Below are 26,898 nucleotides of genomic sequence, written 5' to 3'. Positions count from 1 at the left end.
TTCATTTAAACACACACACACACACACACACACACACACACACACACACACACACACACACACACACACACACACACACACACACACACTTTTTCATACTTCAACACAACCTGAGCTTTGATTAAAAACCATATAATGATTATATATATATATATATATATATATATATATATATATATATATATATATATATATATATATATATATATATATATATATATATATATATATATACTGTACACACACACAGGGATTTCTCAAATTTATGCGAGGGATACATTCATGAAGGGGTTGCGTAATGTGAAAATTGTATAAAGTGAATATGATTACTGAACTAAACTGTACACTGTTAGAGGTTCCAATATATATATATATATATATATATATATATATATATATATATATATATATATATATATATATATATATATATATATATATATATATATATATATATATATATATATATATATATATATATATATATATATATATATATATATTGTGGATTCTCATGATTCCAGAGATTTGCCATACCAGTTACTAAAAACAACAATGCATAATTGTCAATGGACAATGAAAGGAAAATTATATGAAAGAACCATTGTAGTGAATGAAGGAAGAAACAATGATTCTATCCAGTGATGTTGCAAAGGCTATGCTGGAACCTTGAATCTTGAGCAAAGCATCTTGACTTCGTGTTATTAAGAAAAAAAAAATTCATGTAATTTGAAAAAAAAAAAATAAATAAATAAATAAATAAATAAATATACATTTTTTTTTTATTATTTCAAAATCACAAAGTGGAGTCAAAACGTTTGACTACCAATTCCTATAAATCAGGTAATTCGTTTTAACCTTAGCAAAACAAAGTTTACAAAAATTTCAATAAAAATATTTTTGGTAATTTTGCTGTACTGTAGATTTTACCATACAATACTCAGCTGTGAGATCGGTGATTCTTGCTCTTTCTCGTATTTATCGATAATCTCCTTTTTCCTTCCTTTTAAGGCTTATTTTCACCATTAATAAGCCTCTTTGGTGCTATTGTAGGTTTCTAAATGAAAAAACTACTTATGTTCTCATGTTCTTTAATGACACATTACTGATGTGAAAGCGTACCCCTAACTGAAAATGGTATCCATGAATGCATGGAATGTCGGTAAGAAATCATTATTTCTTTATTACGTACGTCACTAATAACTACACCTTCTGAGGTGTGGTATGTAAATACTGATGTACGCAAAATTACTTTTTTTTTTTAGCCTCATCCAAGCTTTGCCACACAAGAAACATGATTTTGTTATGCACATAATGAAAACTTGCATGGAATAGTGCAAATAAATATCAAGATGACAGAGCAAATTTGCCCGTGCCACCAGCCCACCAATGGGCAAGACAAATGTCCAGCAGCCAGCTGCCACAATCACAACAATATTTATGAACTTCCTGCTATTCTAGTAACTACTGTTATTGAATTAACATTCAACCATAAATCATAGCCACTTGCCAACCACTGTTTACTATCAGAGCTGTTCATTCGCTAAGGCTTTGTTATTACCGACATGCTACTGACAAGTTCCATGGATTCCACCCCAGGAGCCTTTGTTTATAACTGCGTGTGGATATTATCAGATATATTTTCAAGTACCAAGTCGAACTTTTGCATTTGAGCATCAAAAGTTTGACTTCCAAGATGTTCAAATATTGAGTCTTTACTGTAATCTGAACACCATAAATTGAGAAATACCTGTGTGTGTGTGTGTGTGTGTGTGTGTGTGTGTGTGTGTGTGTATAGCTTGCATCACCGCATCTCCATCTCCCAAGTTTTCTATCAGAATCATACTTAGCTTATGATCAGTTATATGTCTTTATTGCCTGATAAGTACCAATTTATGTAGATAGCTGGTGGACTGTCCACTTCCCATAGTTTTCACAGTTGAAGGAGGTGGCGATTCTCTCCCATGTTAAGGCTACATTTTATGGCCATCTGTGCTTTTATTTAGAAGCACCTTTTCCTGGCTCACTAAGTCTGTTAATATATTATGCTCTTCAGCAGTAATAAGGCTGGTTCTCTTTGTAGAATTTTCCATGTTGCCTGTGGCAGAACAGTGAGACAGCATGGTCTGGACTGTGTGGCTAAATTAGCTGAGTAGATAGTAAACACTGCTACCAACCACCACCCAATTATACTCATGGTTTATTTCATTAAATGCACTAATAATAAATGTTTGAATAAGGGATAATGTTCCTGGCTTATAAAAATCATACGACAAATTACACTGAAATAATAATTTTCTAATTTACCGGAGAAGAAAGATGCACAAATGAGAATGTGTTTTTATTGTTTCCATGACCTATTGATGTATTCATTTTTTTTTTCTTTTTTTTTCTTTTTAAAGATTTGAGTAACAAAATCCCCAAAATAGGTAGACTTTCCCAATGGCCAGGAACGTAACCCCCTCCCATTACCATTGTTTCCTATGGGAAAATCACATTTGAATAACACATTTCCAGGAACGTAATTCTCGCGTTAATCGAGAGTTTGACTGTGTGTGTGTGTGTGTGTGTGTGTGTGTGTGTGTGTGTGTGTGTGTGTGTGTGTGTGTGTGTGTGTGTGTGTGTATATATATATATATATATATATATATATATATATATATATATATATATATATATATATATATATATATATATATATATATATATATATATATATATATATAATGCTGTTTCAGGGCAAAATTTGCATCACCATAACTGTACACTGATGCCTCAAACACATACACACACCACAACTATAAACAAAATATCATCTCACTGACTGGTTTGTCCTGTGCATTTCATAACACTTTAACATGTAAAAAATACATAGCGACATGCATACCCACATTAACAGTTGCTTCCTCCTGTACACATCTATACTACCAGGTGTGGATGTGTATGTATAACAAATATAATGGTGTTCCTATACCTGTGAAAGACAGTTGTAAAATAGAGTGTACATTAAAACATTAATTTATTTACAAACATGCGGAAAGGTGATAAGCTACATTATTTGAAGAATCTCTCTCTCTCTCTTCCCAATAAATACTGGTGTGAATGTGAGACTGGGTAAGGGGGGAGTTGAGGTCCTCCATTATGAAGGATAAAATAGCCTCCCCAGAATCAGTCCCCCCCCGCTATTGCTCAGCACAGCAGAACACAGCTGGGCCGGGCAGTGTGGGTCAGTGATGCTGGACCACAGCATCCAGCACTCATGCTTTTTATGTTCTTCCACTGCTACCATCTCCTTCCTGCTGTCCTTGACCATCAACAGTACTGGGTTCTGAAACTCCAAAAGCAGCTAGCTCAGACAGGAGTGGGAGAGGTCTTGCTGGCCAGTACTTGACAGCCTTCATGCTCTCAGCTTCACGCTGTAATGTTTGGAGGCGATTGAGTAGTGGCCAGATATGTTGTTCAAGCCATTCACCAACTGTCCAGTCATCAAACCACTCTGCTAGTGCCTCACGAGCAGTTTTAAGGAGCAATGTGACAGAGTGCAAACGTGCTGGCAGTTCCTCTAAGTCCTCATCCACTCGCATTGGAGAAGAATAGTTGTGCCGACGGTTGTAATCAGTGATCCAGGCTCGGCTGCGGGTCACACGTTCCAGATAGGTATCTACATCACGTCGTGTGGCATCCAAACGTGCTGTCATTTTGAACACTGGTGCTCCAGGGAAGAAGCACCATGAAAATTTGTCCCACAGAAAAGGGTCAGCATCCAGATTGAGCCATGTTTGATATTTGGGTGTCTGCATGCAATTCAGTGCCTGATACAACTGACCTTGCACACTAGCATTAAAATAACCATGCGAGACAGCCAACAGATTTACAGAAAGTGAGGGCATGGCTGCAGGCAACAATTCACACAATACTGCAAAGTGATCATACCGTTGCCAGCCTGTCAACACCAGACCTCGAAATCCACCTGTGAACTTGGCTGTCTCAGCTGACATCACATCCAGCCAGTTCAGATTGTTATCCAAGTGCCGTCGTACATTAGGCACTGTCAACTGTTCCCCAAAGGCGCCTTTGAAAGCAGATGCTGCCCACACCCTGGAGAACACTTGCCCAAATTTGCTCCACACTGAAGGCTGCACAAATCTATACACATCTTCGGCATACACCCAAACCATAGGCTCTACCAACTGCCCTAACTGAGCCTCTTGCATTGCAGACTCTGAGACATGACGCAACATGTCATCCCATATGAGTGGCACAGCGGCATATTTCTGGCGGACATAACGTGCCACAGCTTTCACATGCTGTAGAAATAGTGTTTCACGCATCACTAAACGGCAACGCTCACACTCTCCAAGCTGGAACACTTCATCACAGCCGATGTGAAGGAAGCGAGCCCCAGGATGGAGTGCCATGGTTTGGTCCACCAAGGCCCGTACCAGCCAAAGGGACTCATTGAGTGATGGACACAATGCCTGAGGAATCTCTGGCACCTCACGCAAATGGGCAAACCGTTCATGCTTTAAAGCAAACTCAAGATGGCCAAAGGTCTGTACTAGTGGAATGACCTCCAATCCATGGCTGCGGCAAGCAGCCACAAGACCTGATATCTGTTTCCTGGAATAGTGGTTTTTGGTTGCCACCTGGGCCAGCCGGCCACGCCATGGGAACATGTCTTCATATTCCAGCATTACAGCTGTGGCACCCTGGCGTGCAAGCCATGGAATAAGCTGAAGAAAAGCTGACATTTTAGGTGGTGCACCCTTCAGGTCAAAGTGCACAACACGATGGGGAGGGATGTAGTTGGGTCTGTCTGTTCGTCCATATACAGGTTCACCATAAGGATTATAGCGATACTGGCCTCCACCCCACACACCTGCTGGTGCCAAGTCTTGCTGGGGCAGCATCACAGCACCAGCTTCACCAGCATTCCCACCAGCAGCAGCCACCTGTTCTTCCTGAACTCGATGTTCAGCGACTCGCCGTTGCAAACCCTCTACAGCAAGGTGGTGCTGTTGGTTGGCAGGGTCAGATGGCACAGCTTCCTCATTGATGCTGTTCATGTTGTTATTGTCAACATCATCATGTACATGTGTGTCACCATTACTCTCTGGTCCATTCTGGGAGCCTTCTCCACCTGTGACAAATTTGACACGCTGTACTTGGGTGCGCTCTGAAGGCTGCTGACCCATCTCATGTTCATGTGGTGAATATAAAGTGTTGAGGGCTCGATGGCGAGGTGCAGATGGATGGTCTAAAAGGCCGGATGGGGCATACTGTAGGTAGATCACGCCTACCATTACTAATATGCATGTTCCCCAAACCACTTGACGTCGGGCACGCCAGGCACCTACTCCTGCACGTCCAAACCATGCCCGCAATACCTCCATCACGCTGTCCACACGATGTAGTCTTTGTTCACCAGCAGACTCTACACGCCCTGAAAGAAAATTTAAATATATGAGAAAAGAGGCATCAAGATGCTCCCATACATGGGAGCTCCATTCACCCATCTGGCATGCTCTGACTCACACATTTGATATTGTAATCTAAAATTTGTATGAATGGCAAATACCTTTTATCCTATAAGATATGTAAATTGGATGAATTCATTCCAGACCCACAGATGATTGCTTATTTTAAACCTTTATGATATTATTTCAAGCCTACAATACATAATAACTGAAAAACTAACATCACTTACATTACGACCAGATGAATATAGAATAGTAGTAATATGAGATACAGTGGAACCTTGAGTTATGAGTGCTCCAACGTGAATGATCCCAGATCAACCCATTGCTCAATCAATTTTTTGCTTTGACTTAAAAGCCAAAATTCAGGTTACGATCTAGCTCCGAGTACGCTGCTACTATTAAGCAAAATTTCTTTTGTCTGACGACATATCCTAAGCAAGCGAGTGCAAAGGATAGTGCTGAGAAGAAAAAAGCCAATGATGTCCATTGAATTAAGAGCATGAAATTGAATATCAGAAAAACTGTAGCAATTAAGTTCAACAATAAAGTGCAACATTAATAGTGTAACAAGTAAGTTAAGTTCAGCGATTAGGCAAGTTTATGGTAAACGAAAGTGATGTAAAAAAAAAAAAAAAAGAAAAAAAAAAGCATAAAACTAAACAAACATCTCCCATGTCCTCCACCTGGCACCTACGTGTCTGGCACTCAAGTTTGAAAATGTGGTTGGGCTAAATTGCGTATAAGCAAAATGATCGCGCAAATTTAATTAATTATAATATTTTTTCAGTTGTGTATTAACAAAAACGCGCAAATTAAACACACATAAATCAAGAGTTACCTGTGTGTGTGTATATATATATATATATATATATATATATATATATATATATATATATATATATATATATATATATATATATGTGTTAATGTGTTAAGTGTTTATACCACACACACACACACACACACACACACACACACACACACACACACACACACACACACACACACACACACACACACACACACGTACGTCAAAAACTTGTAAGGTAATCCATATGTATATATACAAAACATAAATAAATTATTTCCAGAACATAACATTAGCCAGCCATGAACATTAAACATCTGAGCAAGCATTACACAGACAAGAGTAACATAGGAATCACACAAAATCTCATTCTAGTTGATAAAGCATGTGTGGTCCAACAAGAGTTGGTCAAGTAAGAAGCTCAATCCAGCATTTCCTTGGTGATATGTGTGAGGAGTATGCATCCATGCCTGCCACTTGCCCATGCCACGTAGCCAAAACAGCACCAGTGCGGCTGTCATTATGTGCATTGTAAAACACAGATACGACCATGTAAAAAAATCTTATGAAAGTGCTGTAACACACAAGCACACCAACAAAACAAGTTCACCATACGGTGGAAATCTCTAGTCCTCCACAATGCTATCGGCCGGCGACTCGGCATCGCACCCCTGGAGGCATGCATGCTGTCCTACACACCCAGGATAAGGGTCGCACTGGAAGGAGGGAACACAGTCAATACAGAAAAGCAAGATACAACAGAAAAGATAAAGGATTGGAGAGGAACAATAGTAACCAGAGGAGCTTAACTGTATATTTAACATGCAGGCTTCCGTAGCATTAGAGTAATCATTGACTTTATGTGTGTATTTACCTAGTTGTATGTTACAGGGTTCAAGTGGGGCTCATAGTGACCTGTTTCCATATCTACAATTATCCAACTTTTCCTTAAATTTGTAAACACTTTCTGCTGTTACAATCTCTTCACTTAATCCATTCCAGATATCCACCATCCTATGTAGAAAACTAAACTTCATAATGTTCCTCAGACACACTTTAAATGATCTTGGAATGTTCTCTTGTTCGTCTATCTCCCTCCATCAGTGTTACCAGGTCTTGTCTATCTATCTTTTCCATCAGGTTTACTAACTTATACATCATTATTAGGTCTCCTCTTTCCTGCTTATCCTTCAAAGCTGGTAGTTCTATCTCCTTCAGTCTTTCTTCATAGGGAAGATCCTTTAATTCTGGGACCATCTTTGTAGTAGTTCTTTGGATTCTTTCTAGTTTCTTGATGTCTTTCTGCCTATATGGTGACTGTATCACTGCTGCATATTCTAGTCTAGGTCTTATGATCTTTTTCATCATACTCTTATCCATGCCACCCTGATGATAATTAGTGTCTTGTACATTGAAGCAAATCATCCATTCTTGTGTCTTCCTTAAGTCAGGGTGTCTTGTATAATCACTCTCAGGTCTTTCTCTTCACTCTCTTTCATTATAATCTCTTCTCCATTTATATTCTCACTTACTTTTACCCATTTCCGTTATATAGCATTTCCTGGTATTAAATACTAATTTCCACTTATGGCTCCATTCCCTTATCTTGTGAATATCTTTCTGCAATTCCATAGTCACCAATGTTCCTTATTACTCTCAAAAGTTTTGCATCATCTGCAAACAAATTTATGTAGCTAGTCAAACCATCTTGTATATCGTTGACATATACCTGAAACATAACTGGTGCCAGCACTGAACCCTATGGTATGCCACTGGTTACTGTGCTCCATCTTGATGGGGTGTCTCTTATCACTGTCCTAATTTCCCTATCTGTTAAGTAGTCAGTCATTCAATTTAAGATATTTCCCTTTATTCCTCCCATGTGCTCTATTTTCCATACAAGTCTTCTATATGGTAGTCTGTCGAAAGCCTTCTTAATATCTAGATACACTGCGTCAACCCATCCATCTCTCTCCTTTGTACTTCATTTATTACTCTTGTATAAAAGCTTATTAAATTTGTTATGCATGACCTTCCTTTTCTGAAACCAAATTGGGAGCTATTAATTATTTCATTTCCCTCCACATATTCTAACCATTTTTCTTTTAAAACAATTTCACAGATCTTTCCCACAACACTAGTTAGTGTGACACTGGTCTATAATTTAGGGGCTCGGTCTTTTTTTCCTCTTTTTGTATATTGGAACTATATTTGCTCTTTTCCATTCCTTTGGTACTTTCCCTTAATTTGAGTTTGTGTGTATTTACTATTTGTGATTTACATGGCCTGAGCTTGGCTCTTTATGTCCTGTCTCTTTGCACACATTTATCAAGTTTGTCCTTCATCTGACTGACACTCGCCGCACACACCACCTCTCTTCTCAATTTGTTCCATTTGTCAATGCCACGATATGGGAAGCTATACTTCTTGACATCTCCCATACAACTGTCCTTTTGTATTTTCTTTGGGTGTCCTCTCAGTTGATTGTTGGAAGACATCCTTATCAAGTCTTCTCTATCTAGGATATCCATTCCATTTACTATTTTATACATTGTTATCATATCTCCCCTCTCTTTCTTCTAACGTGGGTAAATCCAGTCTTCTTAATCTCTCCTCATACGGCACCTTCTTAAAACCTGGTATCATCCTCGTTCCCAGCCGCTGCACTCTTTCTAGTTTCTTCACATGTTTCTTCATATGTGGTGACCATATCACTGCTACATATTCTAACTGAGGTCTAATTAAGGTGGTTAATATTTAATATTTCTTTATCATATTTTCATCCAAGTAGTTGAATGAGAATCCAATACTTTGGAGTGTGTTGTAAGTTTTTCCAAATATTCTCTTAATGTGCTTTTCAGGTGATAAGTTGATCTGTATAATCACTTCAAATTCCTTTTCTTCACTGACTTCAGTTATTATCTCTCTCCCCAGCTGGTACTCCTTATACAGTCTATATTTGCATTTGCCCATTCTCACTACATGACTTTTGTTAGTGTTGAACTCCATCTGCCATTTTACACTCCAATTATATATATCCTGTTCAAATCCTTTTGTAACATGTTAGAATCTTCCACACTTCTTATTCTCCTCATAATCTTTGCCTCATCTGTGAACATACTCATGTAACTTTTCACACCGCTGGCATATCATTTATATAGATCAGAAACATGATGGGACCAAGCACAGAACCTTGGGGACTCCACTGGTCACCCTTCTCCACTCCGACTTCACTCCCTTCACCACTGTTCTCATTTCCTGCCTGTCAGGTAGTTTCTCATCCAGTCTGCCAGGGTTCCCTTATCCCCCAATACTTCTCAGCTTCCACATTAGTCTGTTGTGTGGAACCTTATCAAATGTTTTTTTTTTCTTTTTTAAATCAAGGCACACACAGTCGACCCAACCGTCTTGCTCCTGTAAAATATCAACCACTCTTGAGTAGAAAGATAATAAATTTGATACACATGATTTTCCTTTTCTGAAGCCAAGCTGGTTCTCCCTTAAGATTCCTTCACTTTCTAGAAAAAATTCACACCACTTGGCTTTAATCACTTCTTCACATATCTTCCATATAATACTAGTCAGTGAAACAGGTCTATAATTCAATGGCTCCATTCGACATCCACTCTTGTATATTGGTACTACCTCTGGCCTCTTCCACTCCACTGGCACTTGTCCCATTGTAATGTTTTCGATATCCAAGATTGGTTCCAGCAACTGCTCTTGACATTCTTTTAACATTCTACCAGACACTCCATCCGGACCCATTGACTTGTTGACATCCATGCCATTCATAACTTTCTCAATGTCACTCTTTAAGACTATCACATCTTGCATTTGTTTCTCTTCAGGTAGTATGCTCCCATTGAATTCTGTTTCATTTGTGAATACTTTGCAGAAGCAATCATTCAGCTTTGCAACAATATCAGAGACATCTTCATATATGTCATCCCCAACTTTCACTTTTTCAACTATTTCTTTCTTCTGGAGTTTACTGTTGATAGATTTGTAAACCATTTTTGGATCCCTTTCACAATTTTCTACTCCTTTTTGTTCATATTCTTTTTGTGCTTTTCACCTCACTTCAACATATCTATTTCTTGCAGTTCTATATGCTTCTCTCTCCACTTCCTCATTAATCCTCTTGCACTTTCTCCATGCTTTTTCTTTCATTTTTTACCTTCTTGCAATTTTTATTGAACCACTGGTTTCTTCTTAGTCTTCTTGGTGTACTTTGGCACAAACTTATCCACAGCTTTATTGTATATTTCCATGAATTTGTCGTATTTTAATTGAATGCTTATTTCTTGGTATATTGCAGACCAGTCCACGTTACCAAAATACCTCAAGTCATTATATCTTGCTCTGGCATAGTTTAAGCGCTCCTCCTTGTATTCATCCCCATTTTCCACACTCAAGCCCACATCCAAACAAAACTTCAACAATTCATGGCCGCTCTTTCCCAAAGGTCACTCATGTTCTATCCCTTGTCCTAGCTGTACTCCTTATATGAATATCAAATCCAGTCTCGACGGGGTATCTCCCTCCCGACCTTTTGTTGGGTGCCTCACCCACTGCGTCAACAGATTTTCCATTGCAAAGTCCAGCAACTCCTCACCCCATTCTTCACTTTGAACTCTTCCCACATGACTTCTTTGCAGTTGAAATCGCCAACTATAACAACTCTGTCTTTTATTGCAACTTCAATCTTCATTCTCTCTCTATTGTGCTTCTCACCATATCATCATACTGTTCATTTGGCCATGCACTTGTTTTTGGTGGTACATACACACTTGACCGTCGAAACAACGGACCTCCCATCAACGGATTTCGGAAAGTACGGACAAATTCTGGAGTCCGGTTTAATCTACGGACGAATATTAAAATGCGCGCGATTGTCCGTTCCCGGCAAATTATTGTCCGGTAGGTGGCGTATTAAGGTGAGAGAACTTCATTTTCTGAATTGTTTATTAATATTTATTAAACTGACCATGCTCATGTCATCTATTTCAGGTTATTTGTTGTACTTAATACTTTGTAATACTGCTTCAATGATTTCTTAATGATTACACAGTATTTTACGTACATTTTATACAGTTTTTTACGTACTTTTGCAATCTACGGACAGGGTCGTGCACGCATTTGTCCGTTGTTTCGAGGGTCGAGTGTAGTTATAATATTGATATCTTGTCTTACATCAGTCACCACAAGGCCCAACACTTCTTCATCATCCCTGCCAAGGCTCACGTTCTTCACTGTCAACTCCTTTCTTGTCAACACAATTATACCACCTCCATCCTTCTTCTTTTTATCTTTTCTCTAAAATCTATAATTTCCATCCCCAAACCAGTCCACTTGTATGTTTAGCCTTAGCTTCATCTTCACTATACACATAATGTCTGGCTTGTCTCTTTCCAGATGGTCCATGCACTCTAACCCTTTCGATAAGAAGCCATCTATATTTGCAAACGATATTCTTATGTCTTTCCTTTCCTTTGGCTGTTCCTTTAACAAAGTATCTATTCCCTCCTGATGAACCACCCCTTCCACACCCTTTCATTTTTCACTTTCCAAGAAAACTTATCATCCTCTGATCTTGCCTCATTCTTCTCTCTTACCTCTGTTACCAATTCCCTCATCTTAGCCCTTTCCTCCTCTGTCATGTTTCTTTTTACATAAATCATCTTCATCTCCTGGACATTCTTTAATTTCCACGCATTACTAAGTAGTCCCTCTGCAGTCACTTGAGATTTCAACGTTATCTTTATAGCTCTTCTTGCCTTCCTCATATTTTCCCAGCCTCATATAGTCTTCAACTTCACTAAACACATCATCCTCCTCTGAGATCTTGTTTAGCAAATTCCTGATCCTCTCCTCTTCTTTCTTCATTCTTTTCTGCCAGTTTCTGATATTATCCTCCCTTAATTCGCTCACGATGACACTCCTCTTTCTTTCGACAATATTCCTCACCATGGTCTCTTTCTCTTGTATGACTTTCACAATCTCATGTTGGGCCAGCTCACTCTCTTCTTTCTCTTGTTGTTTAATTATTTCTCTGAGGTTGGTGTGCACCTCCTCATTATTCTTCTTCGCCTCCTCAAACCTCAAATCAATCAGAGAAATGCAGGCTTGCTTCCCCCATTTTTCACCCTTGCCGAACTTACTTTCCATCTCCGTAATTCTCTTTCATAACTCCTCACACTGCTTGCCTAAGATTGCATACAGGCAACCCCCTCTTAATGAATGGGTTACGTTCCTAAAAAAATGTTCGTTGCATGAATTTTCATTAAGTGAACCAATTATAACAAGTTTGACCCCTGGCTTGAACTTCCATTGAGAGTAAACAAAGTGAGAGTAGTACAGTAAAAGGTTTAATGAAAGTAAAAATTACAAAGTATGTAACTGTTGATCTTAAATCAATGAAGGGAGGGAGAGTGGAGCGGGAAAAACACTAGCTGGCAACCTGTGGAATGTAAACAAAAGGCGCATCATTGTAACACATACAAAACTTATGCATCACATTTCCATTTTATTCATTACAGAGTCACGAGTTCGGGTGGTTCTTTTAGCTTGCAAGGAAGATAGGGTCTCACCAGCCTTCTTAATAGAGTCTGCTGACTTGAAAATAGTAGACAGTAGATGGAGTCAAGCCATGGTGGCAAGCAATGCTATTAGTTTTCTCGCCTCTCTCGTGTCTGTGAATAATATCCAGCTTCACTTCGTAAGAGACTTCCTTTACTTCTTAGCAACGCTAGGCGACATTGCAGGGCTGGTTGCTGGGCGTTTTGGTGGCATGTTGAGTGAGGGAAGACGAGCTGCTGCTGGACTCTGTTAAACATTGTTTTGAACTAAGAGTGGGGAAGGGTAGGGGAGTGAGTGGTGCGCGTTTTGTCCACGAGAGGTGCTGGTATATTCAAAAGCCTGTCAGCTTGCGTTATATGGCGGAGCTTTCAAACTTGGAAAAAAATTAACTGGATAAAATTTTGTTAAAGCGAGTTTGGTGTTCGTTATACGAGCAGATGGTAGTAAAAAGAAACATACAATAAGGCCCCGCACTTGGCGAATCTCAGCTTGGCGAAATTAACTTTTGGCGGTAGGGTTGTCACGGACCACCGAGTACACGCTTGGCGATTTGAATTCAAACTTGGCGGTCCCCTGGCGGCCGCACGGTGAACCATGCTGCTCCCTTGTGATGTTAGATCTCTCTCTAAACCTATCAGAACGCAGTTTGAGAGTCCCCTTCAACCATTTTGTTTGTGCTATCCTCTGTTCTGCTAGCGTGGGAACGAATTCTGGCGATTTACCGCCAACATGGTCTCTACCAGCCTGGGGGTAAGGACAATGGTGGTGGCGGCAAGGACGAAAGTGGGAGAGGGAAACGGGTGGAAAAACGAGAGTACAGACGAGGAAAGCATCACAAATGCTTGTTTATTGGTCTGTTTTGTGCATGTGTTCTAATATGTGAAGGCAAAAGATTTTACTTCAGCTCGAAAGATGGTATTTTAGGGGTCAAAAGAGGGACTTTGGCAAAGACTGATTAAGGAATTTTTTTAGGCAATTTATATGGTATAAAGAACTCGTGTTTGGCGAAACTCGCATTTGGCGGTAGTTTAACCAGACTAATTAATTCGCCAAATGAAGGGGCTTACTGTACGTTGTAGCGAAATTTTGTTGTGTGAACGTTCATTAAGCGGGGATTGCCTGTACTTACTTTCCAGATCCATCTTTTCCTTCAACAAACTGCAGTTTTCTTTGGTTAGGTTGTACACTTCTTTGCAGAATACGTCATTGTCTTTTAGAACACAATCCAACTTTTCCTCTATGTTTATTATATTTCTAAGTCTTCTCTCCAGGGCCTCCACTCTTCCTTCTATCCTGATGTTCCTTAGTTCTCCTGGTGTATCCATAAATCCATGGAAAGAGCCTCATTCTGGTGTTCCCTTCCTTCCTATGACCCGCTCCATGTTTGTTTACTTCTATCAGCTGATCACCACTTCATTACTGGGCCATCACTCCCTCCCCACAAATTCTCCCAAAACACGCAGACTGGACAAGAGACCTCACAGAGCTCGGGCCCTGCAAAAAATCACATAGGTAATTGTTGGGCAGTGTGTATAATTCACTGTTTGATCTGCTGCAGTCACTGACGAGACAGCCAGACGTTACCCTACGGAACGAGCTCAGAGCTCATTATTTCCGATCTTGGGATAGGTCTGAGACCAGGCACACACCACACACCGGGACAACAAGGTCACAACTCCTCGATTTACATTCCGTACCTACTCACTGCTAGGTGAACAGGGGCTACACGTGAAAAGAGAGACACCCAAATATCTCCACCCGGCCGGGGAATCGAACCCCTGTCATCTGGCTTGTGAAGCCAGCGCTCTAACCACTGAGCTACCGGGCCGTGTAATGTGTGTGTGTGTGTGTGTGTGTAATTCACTGTTTGATCCGCTGCAGTCTCTGACGAGACAGCCAGACGTTACCCTACGGAACGAGCTCAGAGCTCATTGTTTCCGATCTTCGGATAGGTCTGAGACCAGGCACACACCACACACCGGGACAACAAGGTCACAACTCCTCGATTTACATCTCGTACCTACTCACTGCTAGGTGAACAGGGGCTACACGTGAAAGGAGACACACCCAAATATCTCCACCCGGCCGGGGAATCGAACCCCGGTCCTCTGGCTTGTGAAGCCAGCGCTATAACCACTGAGCTACCGGGTGTGTGTGTGTGTGTGTGTATTTACCTAATTGTATTTACCTAATTGTAACATACGGGAAAAGAGCTATGCTCGTGTTGTCCCGTCTCCATATCTATTAATGTCCAGCTTTTTCTTAAAATCATGAATATTCCTTGCGTTGACCACTTCCACGTCTAAACTATTCCATGCTTCCACCCTTCTATGAGGGAAGCTATATTTTTTCACATCTCTCCTATAAGTGGCCATTTTTAGTTTTTTCCCATGCCCTCTCGACATTCTTCCATTCCACATACACAGATCTTCCCTATCCATTTTTCCATGCCAATCATCACTCTGTATATTGCTATCAGGTCTCCCCTTTCTTCTGTTTTCCAGGGTTGGAAGTTGCATTCTTTTCAGTCTGTCTTCATAAGTCAAATCTCTTAAGTCAGGCACCATTTTCGTTGCAGCCCTCTGTACTTTCTCTAGTTTCCTTATGTGTTTCTTTAAGTTCGAGCCCACTGTATTGTTGCATATTCAAGCCTCGGTCTTATCATTGCAGTAATTATTTTCTTCATCATTTCTTCATCTAGATATACGAACGCCACTCTTATGTTCCTCAATAAGTTCAATACTTCTCCAATTATTTTGTTTATATGTCTCTCTGGCGATAGGTCATTGGTAATTGTCACCCCAAGGTCTTTTTCTTCATGACTGGTTTTATGTCTTCATTTCCTATCTTGTACATACTCCTGATTCTTCTTTCACTCTTGCCAAACTCTATTTTCTTGCATTTTGTCGTGTTGAACTCCATTTGCCATGTACAGCTCCATTTCCATATTCTGTCCAAGTCTTCCTGGAGTAGTTCGCAATCTTTGTCACATCTCACTTTTCTTAACAATTTTGCATCGCCTGCAAATAGGCTCACATAACTGGACACCCCATCCACCATGTCATTTATGTAGACTGCGAACATTACTGGTGCCAACACTGATCCCTGTGGAACTCCACTCTCCACCAATCCCCATTCTGATGGTCTGTCCTTAATTATTGTTCTCATTTCTCTTCCTACCAAAAGTCTTCCATCCATTTTAGTAAACTGCCATGCACTCCTCCTACCATTTCAAGTTTCCAGATCAGTCTCTGGTGTGGTACCTTATCAAAGGCCTTTTTTAAATCCAGATATATTCCATCAGCCCAACCATCTCTTTCCTGTATTACATCTATCACCCTCGAATAGTAACATATCAGGTTTGTCGTGCATGAACGCCCTTTCCTAAAACCAAATTGACACTCACAAAGTATGTCATTTTTCTCCAAGAAGTCTGTCCATCTATTCTTCACCACCCTCTCACACATCTTAGCTACCACACTTGTAAGTGACACTGGTCTATAGTTCAATGGGTCTCTCTTGTTACCTGATTTATAGATTGGGACAATGTTAGCTCTTTTCCAGTCTTGGGGCACTACACCTTCCCTTAATGAGGCATCAATTACTTCACAAACTTTTTCTGCCAATTGCTCCTGCATTCTCTTAAAATCCATCCTGATACCCCATCAGGTCCCACAGCTTTTCTCACTTCTAAACTCCCCATCATGTTCTTGATCTCCTCCACAGTTACTTGAAACTCCTTCATAATCCCTTTCTGTTCCATTACCAGTGGTTTGTCAAAAGCAGTCTCCTTTGTGAATACCTTCCGAAAGCATCCATTCATAGCCTCTGCCATTTCCTGGGATCTTCACTGCATACTCCATTTACTTCTAAACTTTCAATACTTTTCTATTTTTGATGTTGTTGTTCACATGTCTGTAAAAAGCCTTGGTTGGTCTTTACATTTATCAATTATATCCTTTTCTTGTTTCTTTCTTTCTTCTCTTCTAATCAACACATATTCATTTCTTGCTCTTTTGTAACTTTCCCACTGCTTAATCCGTCTTTTCCTTCTCCACCTCTTCCATGCATCCTCTTTTCTTGTTCTAGCCTTTTCACATCTATCGTTAAACCAGTCCTGCTTTCCAACTTCTCTATGTTGTCTTATTGGTACAAATTTTTCTCACCTTCTTTGTATATTTTTATAAATTCCTTCCACTTTTCATTTGCTCCTTAGCACTCTTGAATTTCATCCAATTTGTCTCTTGAAAGAATTTCTTTAGGTTTCCAAAATCTGTCTTGGCATAATTCCATCTTCCCACTTTATATTCTTCATTTCTTCTAGATTTCTCTTCGTCTATCACCTTGAACTCCAAAACTGCATGATCACTCTTTGCTAAAGGGCACTCCACCCTCATCTCCTCAATGACCATTGGCTCTGTACTAAAGACCAAGTCCAGTCTTGACGATGCTCCCTCTCCTCCAAACCTAGTATCTTCTTTGACCCACTGAGTTAACACATTTTCCATTGCCAGTGTCAATAGTGTATTTCCCCATGTTGTCTCTGATCCTTCCATTGACCAGTCCTCCCAACACACCTCTTTACAATTAAAATCTCCCATCATTATAGTTCGTTCACAGCCACCCAACATTTCTTCCAGACATGTTCCTGTATCACTTATCATTTCTTCATATTCCTGTACTGACCATGCATTTGTCTTAGGTGGTACGTACACCACTATGTAGTGCCTCTTTTTTCCTTCATTAGTTTCTGCTCTGATCTTTAGCACTTCTGCCTTTCCCATACCTTTTTCACTTGATCCACCTTTATATCTTTTTTAACCAGCAACATCACTCCTCCTCCCATCTTACCTACTCTATTTCTTTTCCAAACGTTATATTTCCCTTCTCCAACCTTCATCAGGTCTTCTCCCTCTCTCAGTTTTGTTTCAGTAAGACCCACAATATCTGGGTTCTTGTCCCTCAAGTAATCGTTGAGTTCTAAAATCCCCGATATCACTCCATTTATGTTGGAATACATTACATTTCGCTCATATGTAAGTTTCTTTAGTCCTTTCTTGCTGTACTTTTCTGGGTTATGAACCACTTCCTCAGTCTCATATCCAAGATTCTCCAGAAAAACTCTTTCTTCTCTTCTTCTGTCCTCTCTTCATTTTTTTTCAGAGCCTCCTTTCTCAACTCATTTAACATTTCTCTTTCCTTTTCACCGAGATCTCTTCTCAACCAAATCTTCCTTGTTGTTTCCTGCTGGGCTAGCCTCCATGACTTCTCCACCAATTCATCTACATCCTTTTGTGACTTAAGTTTGATTCTTATTGGCCTCATACCTTCTCTTGTGAACTTTCCAATTCTAGTGTGTGTGTGTGTGTGTGTGTGTGTGTGTGTGTGTGTGTGTGTGTGTGTGTATTAGATATGTATCGGACATCCGCATCCGCTGAACATCTGCATCCGTATCCACATCTGTAGTTGTGATAAACTGAACATCCGCGTCCGCCTCCGCATCCGCATTTGTGGTGAAATATATATCCGCATCAGCAACCGCATTCTACAGAGGATGTGTGGATGTGGATGTGTTTTGTGCATTGCACAACCTATAGATTATAGAGTAATACATAGGCACGCAGTCACAGACTCGCAGAGTACTGCCTAGTGCTTACAGACTTAGAGTTCAGACAGAGCTTACAAATGTGGAGTAAATTTTTTTATGTGTCTAATAAATTAATTATCTAGTAAAACTAAAGTAAATAATATCACGTATTCATTTCCTTTCAAACTTACACAACGTACAGTGTCTAGAATATAGGGGAAGGTCAGGAGGAGGGAGCGAATTTTACATAATGGTGAAAGCAACATGCAAGCTAAAAAGGTCACAAGAGCAAGAAGAAGCGGCTGAGTCACCGCGAGTCTCCGCCTCGTCTGTGGTCGATCTCATCTCTGCTTTATTTTTTGGTATTCCATGTAAGATTTCACTTTATGCATTACAAAACAATCCTTTCTTGGGGACAAGGTTTGTAAAAAGCTAATAGAAATGTTGTTTTGTGAACATAAATGCATATATAAGACAGTAACATCCCCGCAACTTGAGAGCAACCTGATAGCAACCTCGTTACCTTCCCTCCAAGCGTTTATAGATGCCATTTTGCGGCAGGAGATTGCTCTGACGTTGTTAAAGTTTCTTGGATCCAGCTCCTGGCAGCCAATGAGCCCTTTTAGGCGGCCTACCAACCTCCACCCGCCAACAACAATGAATCTTTGTGGATGCTATTTTACAAAGGTTGGTATGTAAACAGGAGGTTGCTATGGAGGTTGTCTGTACCAACATACACAACAACCTGCTTCTTGGATCTGGCCCCGGAGCTCCCACCTATTTGCCAGCTGGGGAACTCTCTGGCGTGCAGTTTGAAATTGCATCTGGCGCTCAGTTTGAAAATGCGGTTGGGCCAAATCACGTATAAGCAAACTGATCGCGCAAATTAAATTAATTATAATAATTTTTCGGTCGCGTTATAACAAAAGCGCGTAAATCAAACACGTATAAAATCAAACACGTATAAATTGAGTTACCTGTATATATATATATATATATATATATATATATATATATATATATATATATATATATATATATATATATATATATATATATATATATATATATATATATATATATATATATATATATATATACAGGTGTGTGTGTGTAATTTATCAGTTTGCACGTGATTTGGCCATTTTCAAACTGGTCACCCAGCCAGTCTTCCCCATTATGGAGCGAGCTCAGAGCTCATAGACCGATCTTCAGGTAGGACTGAGACCACAACACACTCCACACAATGGGAAAGCGAGGCCACAATCCCTCGAGTTACATCCCGTACCTATTTATAGCTAGGTGAACAGGGGCTATACATTAAGAGGCTTGCCCATTTCCCTCGCCGCCTAAAGGACTCGAACCCAGACCCTCTCGATTGTGAGTCGAGCATGCTAACCACTACACTACGCGGTGTGTAATTCACCTCGGTCGTCTGCTGGTCACCCAGCCAGTCTTCCCCATTACGGAGCGAGCTCAGAGTTCATAGACCGATCTTCGGGTAGGACTGAGAACACATCACACACCGGGAAAGCGAGACCACAACTCCTCGAGTTACATACCATACCTATTTACTGCTAGGTGACTCGAAACGGGGCCTCTTGATTGTGAGTCGAGCATGCTAACCACTACACTATGCTGTGTGTTTCACTGTTTGATCGGCTGCAGTCTCTGACGAGACAGCCAGACGTTACCCTATGGAACGAGCTCAAGAGCTCATTATTTCCGATCTTCGGATAGGCCTGAGACCAGGCACACACCACACACCGGGACAACAAGGTCACAACTTCTCGATTTACATCCCGTACCTACTCACTGCTAGGTGAACAGGGGCTACACGTGAAAGGAGACACACCCAAATATCTCCACCCGGCCAGGGAATCGAACCCCGGTCCTCTGGCTTGTGAAGCCAGCGCTCTAACCACAACATGTGTGTGTGTGTGTGTGTGTGTGTGTGTGTGTGTGTGTGTGTGTGTGTGTGTGTGTGTGTGTGTGTGTGTGCGTGCGTGTGTGTGCTCTTGCTTTTGCCACAAAGGCAACAACTGCTGTGGCTTGCTTTGTTGTTGTTGGTGTTAGGGCCACAAAGATCTATTGATCCTTATGAGCCCTGGGATAGTCCTGTGTGGGTATCACAGGCGTGGTAGCTGGCTGGTCTTCCTCAAGAAAGCACAGGTAAGGCAAAGGACAGCAGGAGTGGGTGCCTGAGGCTACCAGGAGGGTAGGCAACTCAAGTGTCCTGATGCCCATGGTGGAGAGCCGGGAGTGTAGTGCAGTGCGGTGGGAGTGGAAGCATGAACAGTGGAGCAGGAAATGTTCGACGGTCTCAGGGATAGTCCTACACCCAGGGCATAAGGGATTAGGAGACAGATATAGGCAGTGCAGGTGAGAACTGAGTGGGTGATGGCTGCTCTGGCTTGCATTCCTTCTTCTGTTTGAATCTTGTAACGACGCTCGTCCTCCCCCATGCTGATGGACAACCCCATCCCTCTTCCCCTTGCTGCCTGCGACCCACATGCCATCTCTTGCTAGCTCCAATCCCTAATCAATTCCTCCAGCCCTCCCATTGAACCCATATGTATTCTCTTAGAAAAGAATCCTTGGTGTGGATGGGGAGATACCTCCCTCTCTCTTCCTATGAAAATAATGATGGTAAGTGGTTTTTCATAGTAGGTACGTACATTAAGAAATAAACCCACGTAAATTTTAGAAAAAAGTTATAGTTTGCGTTCTCAAGGTCATTTTCTGAGGATGACATACAAGAAAAAAACAGATTTTCATGGTAAACTAATCTATCGATACCATACCAATAAAAATAGAAAATACAATTATTTCCAGCATGGCACATCAGTACTTATCCTGGTAAAAGCAAACCATACACCTTTGCAATAATGATGAAAATCAAGTATGCCATCGTATCATTACAACCTATATTCTGAAAGATCTCAGTATCCTGGGAAAAAAAAAAAAAAAAAAAAAATCAATTTTAGCAGAAAGCAGCTATGATGCAATATGTGCATCATCGTGTTGAGGGCTTTAAGCAACTACCGGCATGGTGGGCTCTCATTGGACGTCCATGACACGTGATTTATAGACACAACTCCCACAGGATCCCACAATGCCTTAATAATGTAAACAACCACAAGAAGAGGAGGACTGAGGAAAACTGCTCGCAGGATTCTTGCTTTTGAAACTAGTGATTTCTTCAAAATATCATTACAAGTCAATGAAAGCCTTCTGTTTAAAAAAAAAAAAAAAAATAAATAAATGTGAAGTAAAGTGAGTATATTACCACAACATGTTATCACGTCATGTGCTCCTGAGAAAGACCGATGATTAACATTAACCTCCACATTTTCCTTTAACCCTTTAATGCTGCTTCGTGGTCCTTACACTTCTCCTTAAGGCTACTGTTTTCATTTTTTTATTTCTTCAAAGACTATCCTCATCTCACTGTTCATTTTCACAATATTCTCAAATTCACCACATCTCACTTTCGGCTCTTCTGCAAACAGATGATCTTGGATCTCAAGTATTCCAGCAATCACCTCTCTCATACACCTTATCTCTTTCTCTACTCAGAGTATCTTTCTCATATTGGTTTTTTCGTCTTCAAAACCCCAAAACTCTCTAAGACCCAATGGTGTCTATGGCATTCACCTCACTCCTGGATTTTGCGCCTTTGTTTACATGGCTGCCAGCGCCACCTGCACTATTTTTCCCCTTTCATTTTTTTTCGTTTCAAACACAAAGCAATTAACTACAACTATCGAGACAGGAACACCACCTAGCCCCCGCTCCCCCTGTAATACATCACCAGGCCTTGCTGTATTTACGTAGAAGGCAGAAGTAAATGTCCAGTGCTGGTACTGATGTTCATACGTTTGCTCTCTGCGATGCCTATGGTGTGTGTGTGTTTCACTGTTTGATCTGTTGCAGTCTCTGACGATACAGCCAGACGTTACCCTACGGAACGAGCTCAGAGCTCATTATTTCCGATCTTCGGATAGGCCTGAGACCAGGCACACACCACACACCGGGACAACAAGGTCATAACTCCTCGATTAACATCCCGTACCTACTCACTGCTAGGTGAACAGGGGCTACACATGAAAGGAGAGACACCCAAATATCTCCACCTGGCCGGGGAATCGAACCCCGGTCCTCTGGCGTGTGAAGCCAGCGCTCTAACCACTGAGCTACCGTGTGTGTGTGTGTGTGTGTGTGTGTGTGTGTGTGTGTGTGTGTGTGTGTGTGTGTGTGTGTTATTCACCACGATCGTCTACTGGTCACCCAGCTAGCATTTCCCCTACGGAAAGAGCTCAAAGCTTATACTGACCGATCTTTGAGTAGGTCCACACACAGGGAAAGCGAGGCCACAAGCCCTCGAGTTACATCCCGTACCTATTCAGTGCAAGGTGAACATTGGCTACACATTAAGAGGCTTGCCCATTTGCCTCACTGCACCAACCACTACGCGGTGTGTGTGTGTGTGTGTGTGTGTGTGTGTGTGTGTGTGTGTGTGTGTGTGTGTGTGTGTGTGTGTGTGTGTGTGTGATGTAATTTACCTGTTAATAGGTGGCTCCTGTCACTGTTGCTGAAGCTTTCTCTCGTTTCCTGGAACAAAAATAAAGTTTATCAGAGAGAGAGAGAGAGAGAGAGAGAGAGAGAGAGAGAGAGAGAGAGAGAGAGAGAGAGAGAGAGAGAGAGAGAGAGAGATATACATCAGAAACCTGTACTTTGTACATTCACATTATGAAATATACATGAACATATGCATTTACGATAATTTACTCCCAGCGAGATCTAACAACACTAGTTCTGTTCTAGACCAGTCTGTCTAATTCTGATCTGGATCAGTTCAGGGGGTGTTGTGAACTTACCATCAAAGCTAGTTCTCAACTCGCTGAATTTTTCCTTTGTGTCTCACAACTCAAGGGGGCAGTCACAGTCTGTCCTCTAAAGACAACTCTCCTACTTCACACAAAACTTCATGCACTTACTACACATATACCCTTCACTTAAAATTAAAGAATGGCAACACTAAAAGTAGCCTAGCAACACTAAAACTAGCCTTACTACAACATTTGCGGTCAATTTAATTTTCAATCTGTAGAACACCACATCTCTTCTACTAAACCTCGTCTTCTTTTCCTCACAGAAACAGATGTCTGATGCAACTAACAGTAGAACCTTCTCTGTTCCCTCCTACTTTCTCTATCCTCATTTTCATTCCAAAGCTGCATGTCTCTTTTCTACTAATCTCATCTTCTTTTCCTCATCGAAACCAGGTGTCTGAGGCAACAAACAGTAGCCCCTTTTCTGCTCTCTTCTACTTTCTCTATCCTCATTTTCGTTCCAAAGCTGTATGCTGTGTCTATATGCGTAATGACCAGACTTGCTCTTGTGCCCATGCTCTTGAATCTTCCGAGTTTTCCACCATCTGGCTTTGACTCCAAAGTTACTCTCCAAGTAAATTTATCTGCGCTGTCTATCTCTCCCCTAACTTCTCTGACTATAAGAAATGCTTTGAATATTTAACTTTTGAAGTGGAGCACATTTTATCTCTATCCTATTGCAGACATCTCCATTTTTAGATTTTAATGTTCATCACCAGCTTTAGCTTTCCTCTCCCTTCACTGACCATCCTGGTGAACTAACCATCAACTTTGCTATCCTCCATTATCCTCCAGTCATTAGGCACCGAAATTCAGTCAGAAACTCTACCAAGTTGCAATTTCAGTCGCAAATTGGCACGTGTGAACCCGCCTTAACATTTCCACCGGCCTTTCTCTCTTAAGATCAAATTGGCCACATAACGGTCTATGGCTTCTAGTGGAGTGCACTTCCCCTTCGCCTTGCCTCGGGAAGGAAACCTTTCTGGCCTGCTGTCACCGCTACTGCCACCACCACTACTACTACTACTACTATTATTACTACTACTACTACTTACTACTACTACTACTACTACTACTACTACTACTACTACTACTACTACTACTACTACTACTACTACTACTACTACTACTACTACTACTACTACTACTATACTACTACTTATACTACTACTACTACTACTACTTATACTACTACTACTACTTATACTACTACTACTACTACTACTACTACTACTGCTACTAATACCAATACTACTATTACTATTACTACTTCTGCTGCTGCTGCTGCTGCTGGTGCCGCTGCTGCTGCTACTGCTACTGCTGTATCCATTATTCTATTATTTATCTATATTTTGTTGTTGTTCATTTTGATTCTACCACTGAATTACCGGTAAGAGTCAGGAGGAAAAAGGAAATACTTTGTGATTTTCCACCAAAATCAATACGATTCCTAGCATCACTGTTACTCTCCTCTGCTGTTTCTGAAAAAAAAAGAAAAGAAAAAAAATGCTACTGGTAAGATTACAACTATATTGCTGCTTCGAATTATAATGCTTTTACTACTGTTACTACTACCAACCACTCTACATTACCACTACTACTACTACTACAATTATTACCTACACCACTAATACAATTATTACTGCTGCTGCTACTACTCCTACGATTTTAACTACTACGTTGAGCACCGAAGTCCTTGCCTTTCTGTCTATAAAGGTTCAGTTCGATCGTCGTTCACCTTGCCTTGACTGACGGACCTGTGTGGCGCTCGACTTTTTTTTATTTATTTTTTTTTTAACTATTATTTTTCTATTCAATTCATGGCCAATATAGTCAGCGTCTATACCTCACTTGAGACACCTCACGAAGCAAATCTACCTCTGGATAAGGTTTAACTCCAGTTATCGGTCAACAAACCGGTGACAAGTTAGGGCTGCATTCTTTCAGGCTGTCAATGGATTACTTCTGCCTACCTCTTAATACCAGATTGATACGTGAACGTCAAGAATATAATAGGACAGCTCTATATTGTTGCTATTAAGGAAGTAGATAATATCATAAGTAATACTAATGGTACCGCTGGTAACAGATGATCCTACTTATGTTAGTATATGAGGCTCTTGTTAAGACCTTATCTACTGGGCGTCGTGGGACTCCAGAATAATGTAAGGTTGACACCTCAAGTAGGACCACGCGTATATCACAGGGCCATTTGCAACATTAAAGGTGGTGAAAAGTGCTGTCATCCATCTCTCCGTTTGCCGAGATATCAAGTTGTGGCAGATACCAGTGCTTATGAAGGACGATAGACTGTCGTCAGGTTACGAGGCGACAATCACGTTCAGAGGGTGGATGGGGGGATTTCCTTTGCACATGAAGGATGGGATTTCCCTTTATACAACACACATAAGCCTAGTGGTGTACCACAAGACCAAGAGATCAGCCTTGGTGTGTCCGATATAGAGACCACTTACAAAACTCGTTACAGGCCCATATTGTAGACATAACATTTATACTGTTCCCGATCTTTTTTTTTTTTTTTTTATGTAGGAGGGACAGCTGGCCAAGGGCAACAAAATATGAAATAAAAAACGCCCACTACGTTGCTAGTCCCCTAAAAGACATGGGAGTTAGCCAAAATTCAGGGACAAATGTCTAGACACCTCTCTCTTATAAGAAGTCATGTCAAAGGAAGATGGAAATATAGAAGCAGGAAGGGAGTTCCAGAGTTTACCAGTGAAAGGTATGAATGATTGAGAGGTTAACTCTTGCATTAGAGAGTTGGACAGAATATGGGTGAGAGGAAGAAGAAAGCCTTGTGCAGCGAGGCCGCAGGAGGAGGGGAGCCATGCAGTTAGCAAGATCAGTAGAGCAGTTAGCATGAAAATAGCGATAAAAGATAGAAAGAGATGCAACATTTCGGTGGTGAGAGAGAGGCTGAAGACAGTCAGTCAGAGGAGAGGAGTTGATGAGACGAAAAGCTTTTGATTCCACCCTATCTAGTAAAGTTGTATGAGTGGAACCCGCCCCAAACATGCGAAGAGTACTCCATGCAAGGACGAACAAGGCCCTTGTAGAGTTAGCAGTTAAAAGGGTGAGAAAAACTGAGACGCCGTAGAACACCTAACTTCATAAAAGCTGTTTTAGCGAGAGATGATATGTGAAGTTTCCAGTTAAGTAGTGAGTAAAGGACAGACTGAGGATATTCAGTGTAGAAGAGAGAGACAGTTCAGTGTCATTGAAGAAGAGGGGATAGTTGTCTGGAAGGTAGTGTCGAGTTGATAGATGGAGGAATTGAGTTTTTGAGGCATTGAACACAACTAAGTTTTCTCTGCCCCAATATCTGCCATAGTGTTTTGCATGGATACTTGACAGGAGACGTAAAGAAAACATGTTGAAAATCAAAAGTACAGTCAACATAAAGAGATGAAAAGCAATGATATATGATGACACTGTGTAAGTCTAATGGTTATAGATTATTATTATAATTTGGTATGTGATCCAGCTTTCAAATAAGATATTCTAGCACTTCTTAACGAAATAAGA

General features: G+C 40.7%; 1 protein-coding gene and 1 long non-coding RNA gene across 8 annotated transcripts in view; both read right to left on the bottom strand.

The window, feature by feature from the left end:
* Nucleotides 1-1,074: 1,074 nt before the first annotated feature.
* Nucleotides 1,075-21,090, bottom strand: LOC123517911. Its single transcript, XR_006678614.1, has 3 exons — nt 21,076-21,090; nt 8,661-8,664; nt 1,075-3,079 (listed from the first exon to the last, which is right to left on the bottom strand). It is a non-coding gene; the product is annotated as an uncharacterized LOC123517911 (long non-coding RNA).
* LOC123517910 (hexosaminidase D-like) overlaps nt 1,075-26,898 on the bottom strand; it is an 80,786-nt gene continuing 54,962 nt past the window's right edge. For 4 of the 7 annotated variants that reach the window (XM_045278367.1, XM_045278368.1, XM_045278366.1 and 1 more), the window contains exons 3-5: nt 23,023-23,071; nt 6,904-7,004; nt 1,075-5,443 (exon numbers count right to left, since the gene is read on the bottom strand). In XM_045278367.1, the coding sequence (XP_045134302.1) occupies nt 3,267-5,443; nt 6,904-6,973 (2,247 nt within the window). In that variant the 5' untranslated portion in view covers nt 6,974-7,004; nt 23,023-23,071 and the 3' untranslated portion in view covers nt 1,075-3,266. The remainder of the gene's footprint in view (nt 5,444-6,903; nt 7,005-23,022; nt 23,072-26,898) is intronic. The other 3 variants (XM_045278371.1, XM_045278370.1, XM_045278372.1) reach the window with 2 other exon arrangements.

This window comes from Portunus trituberculatus, chromosome 43 (genome assembly GCF_017591435.1).
Source record: "Portunus trituberculatus isolate SZX2019 chromosome 43, ASM1759143v1, whole genome shotgun sequence".
Classification (NCBI taxonomy): Eukaryota; Metazoa; Arthropoda; class Malacostraca; order Decapoda; family Portunidae; genus Portunus; species Portunus trituberculatus.
The sequence above is the reverse complement of the archived record's forward strand: the minus strand, read 5'-3'. Positions and strand labels throughout refer to the sequence as shown.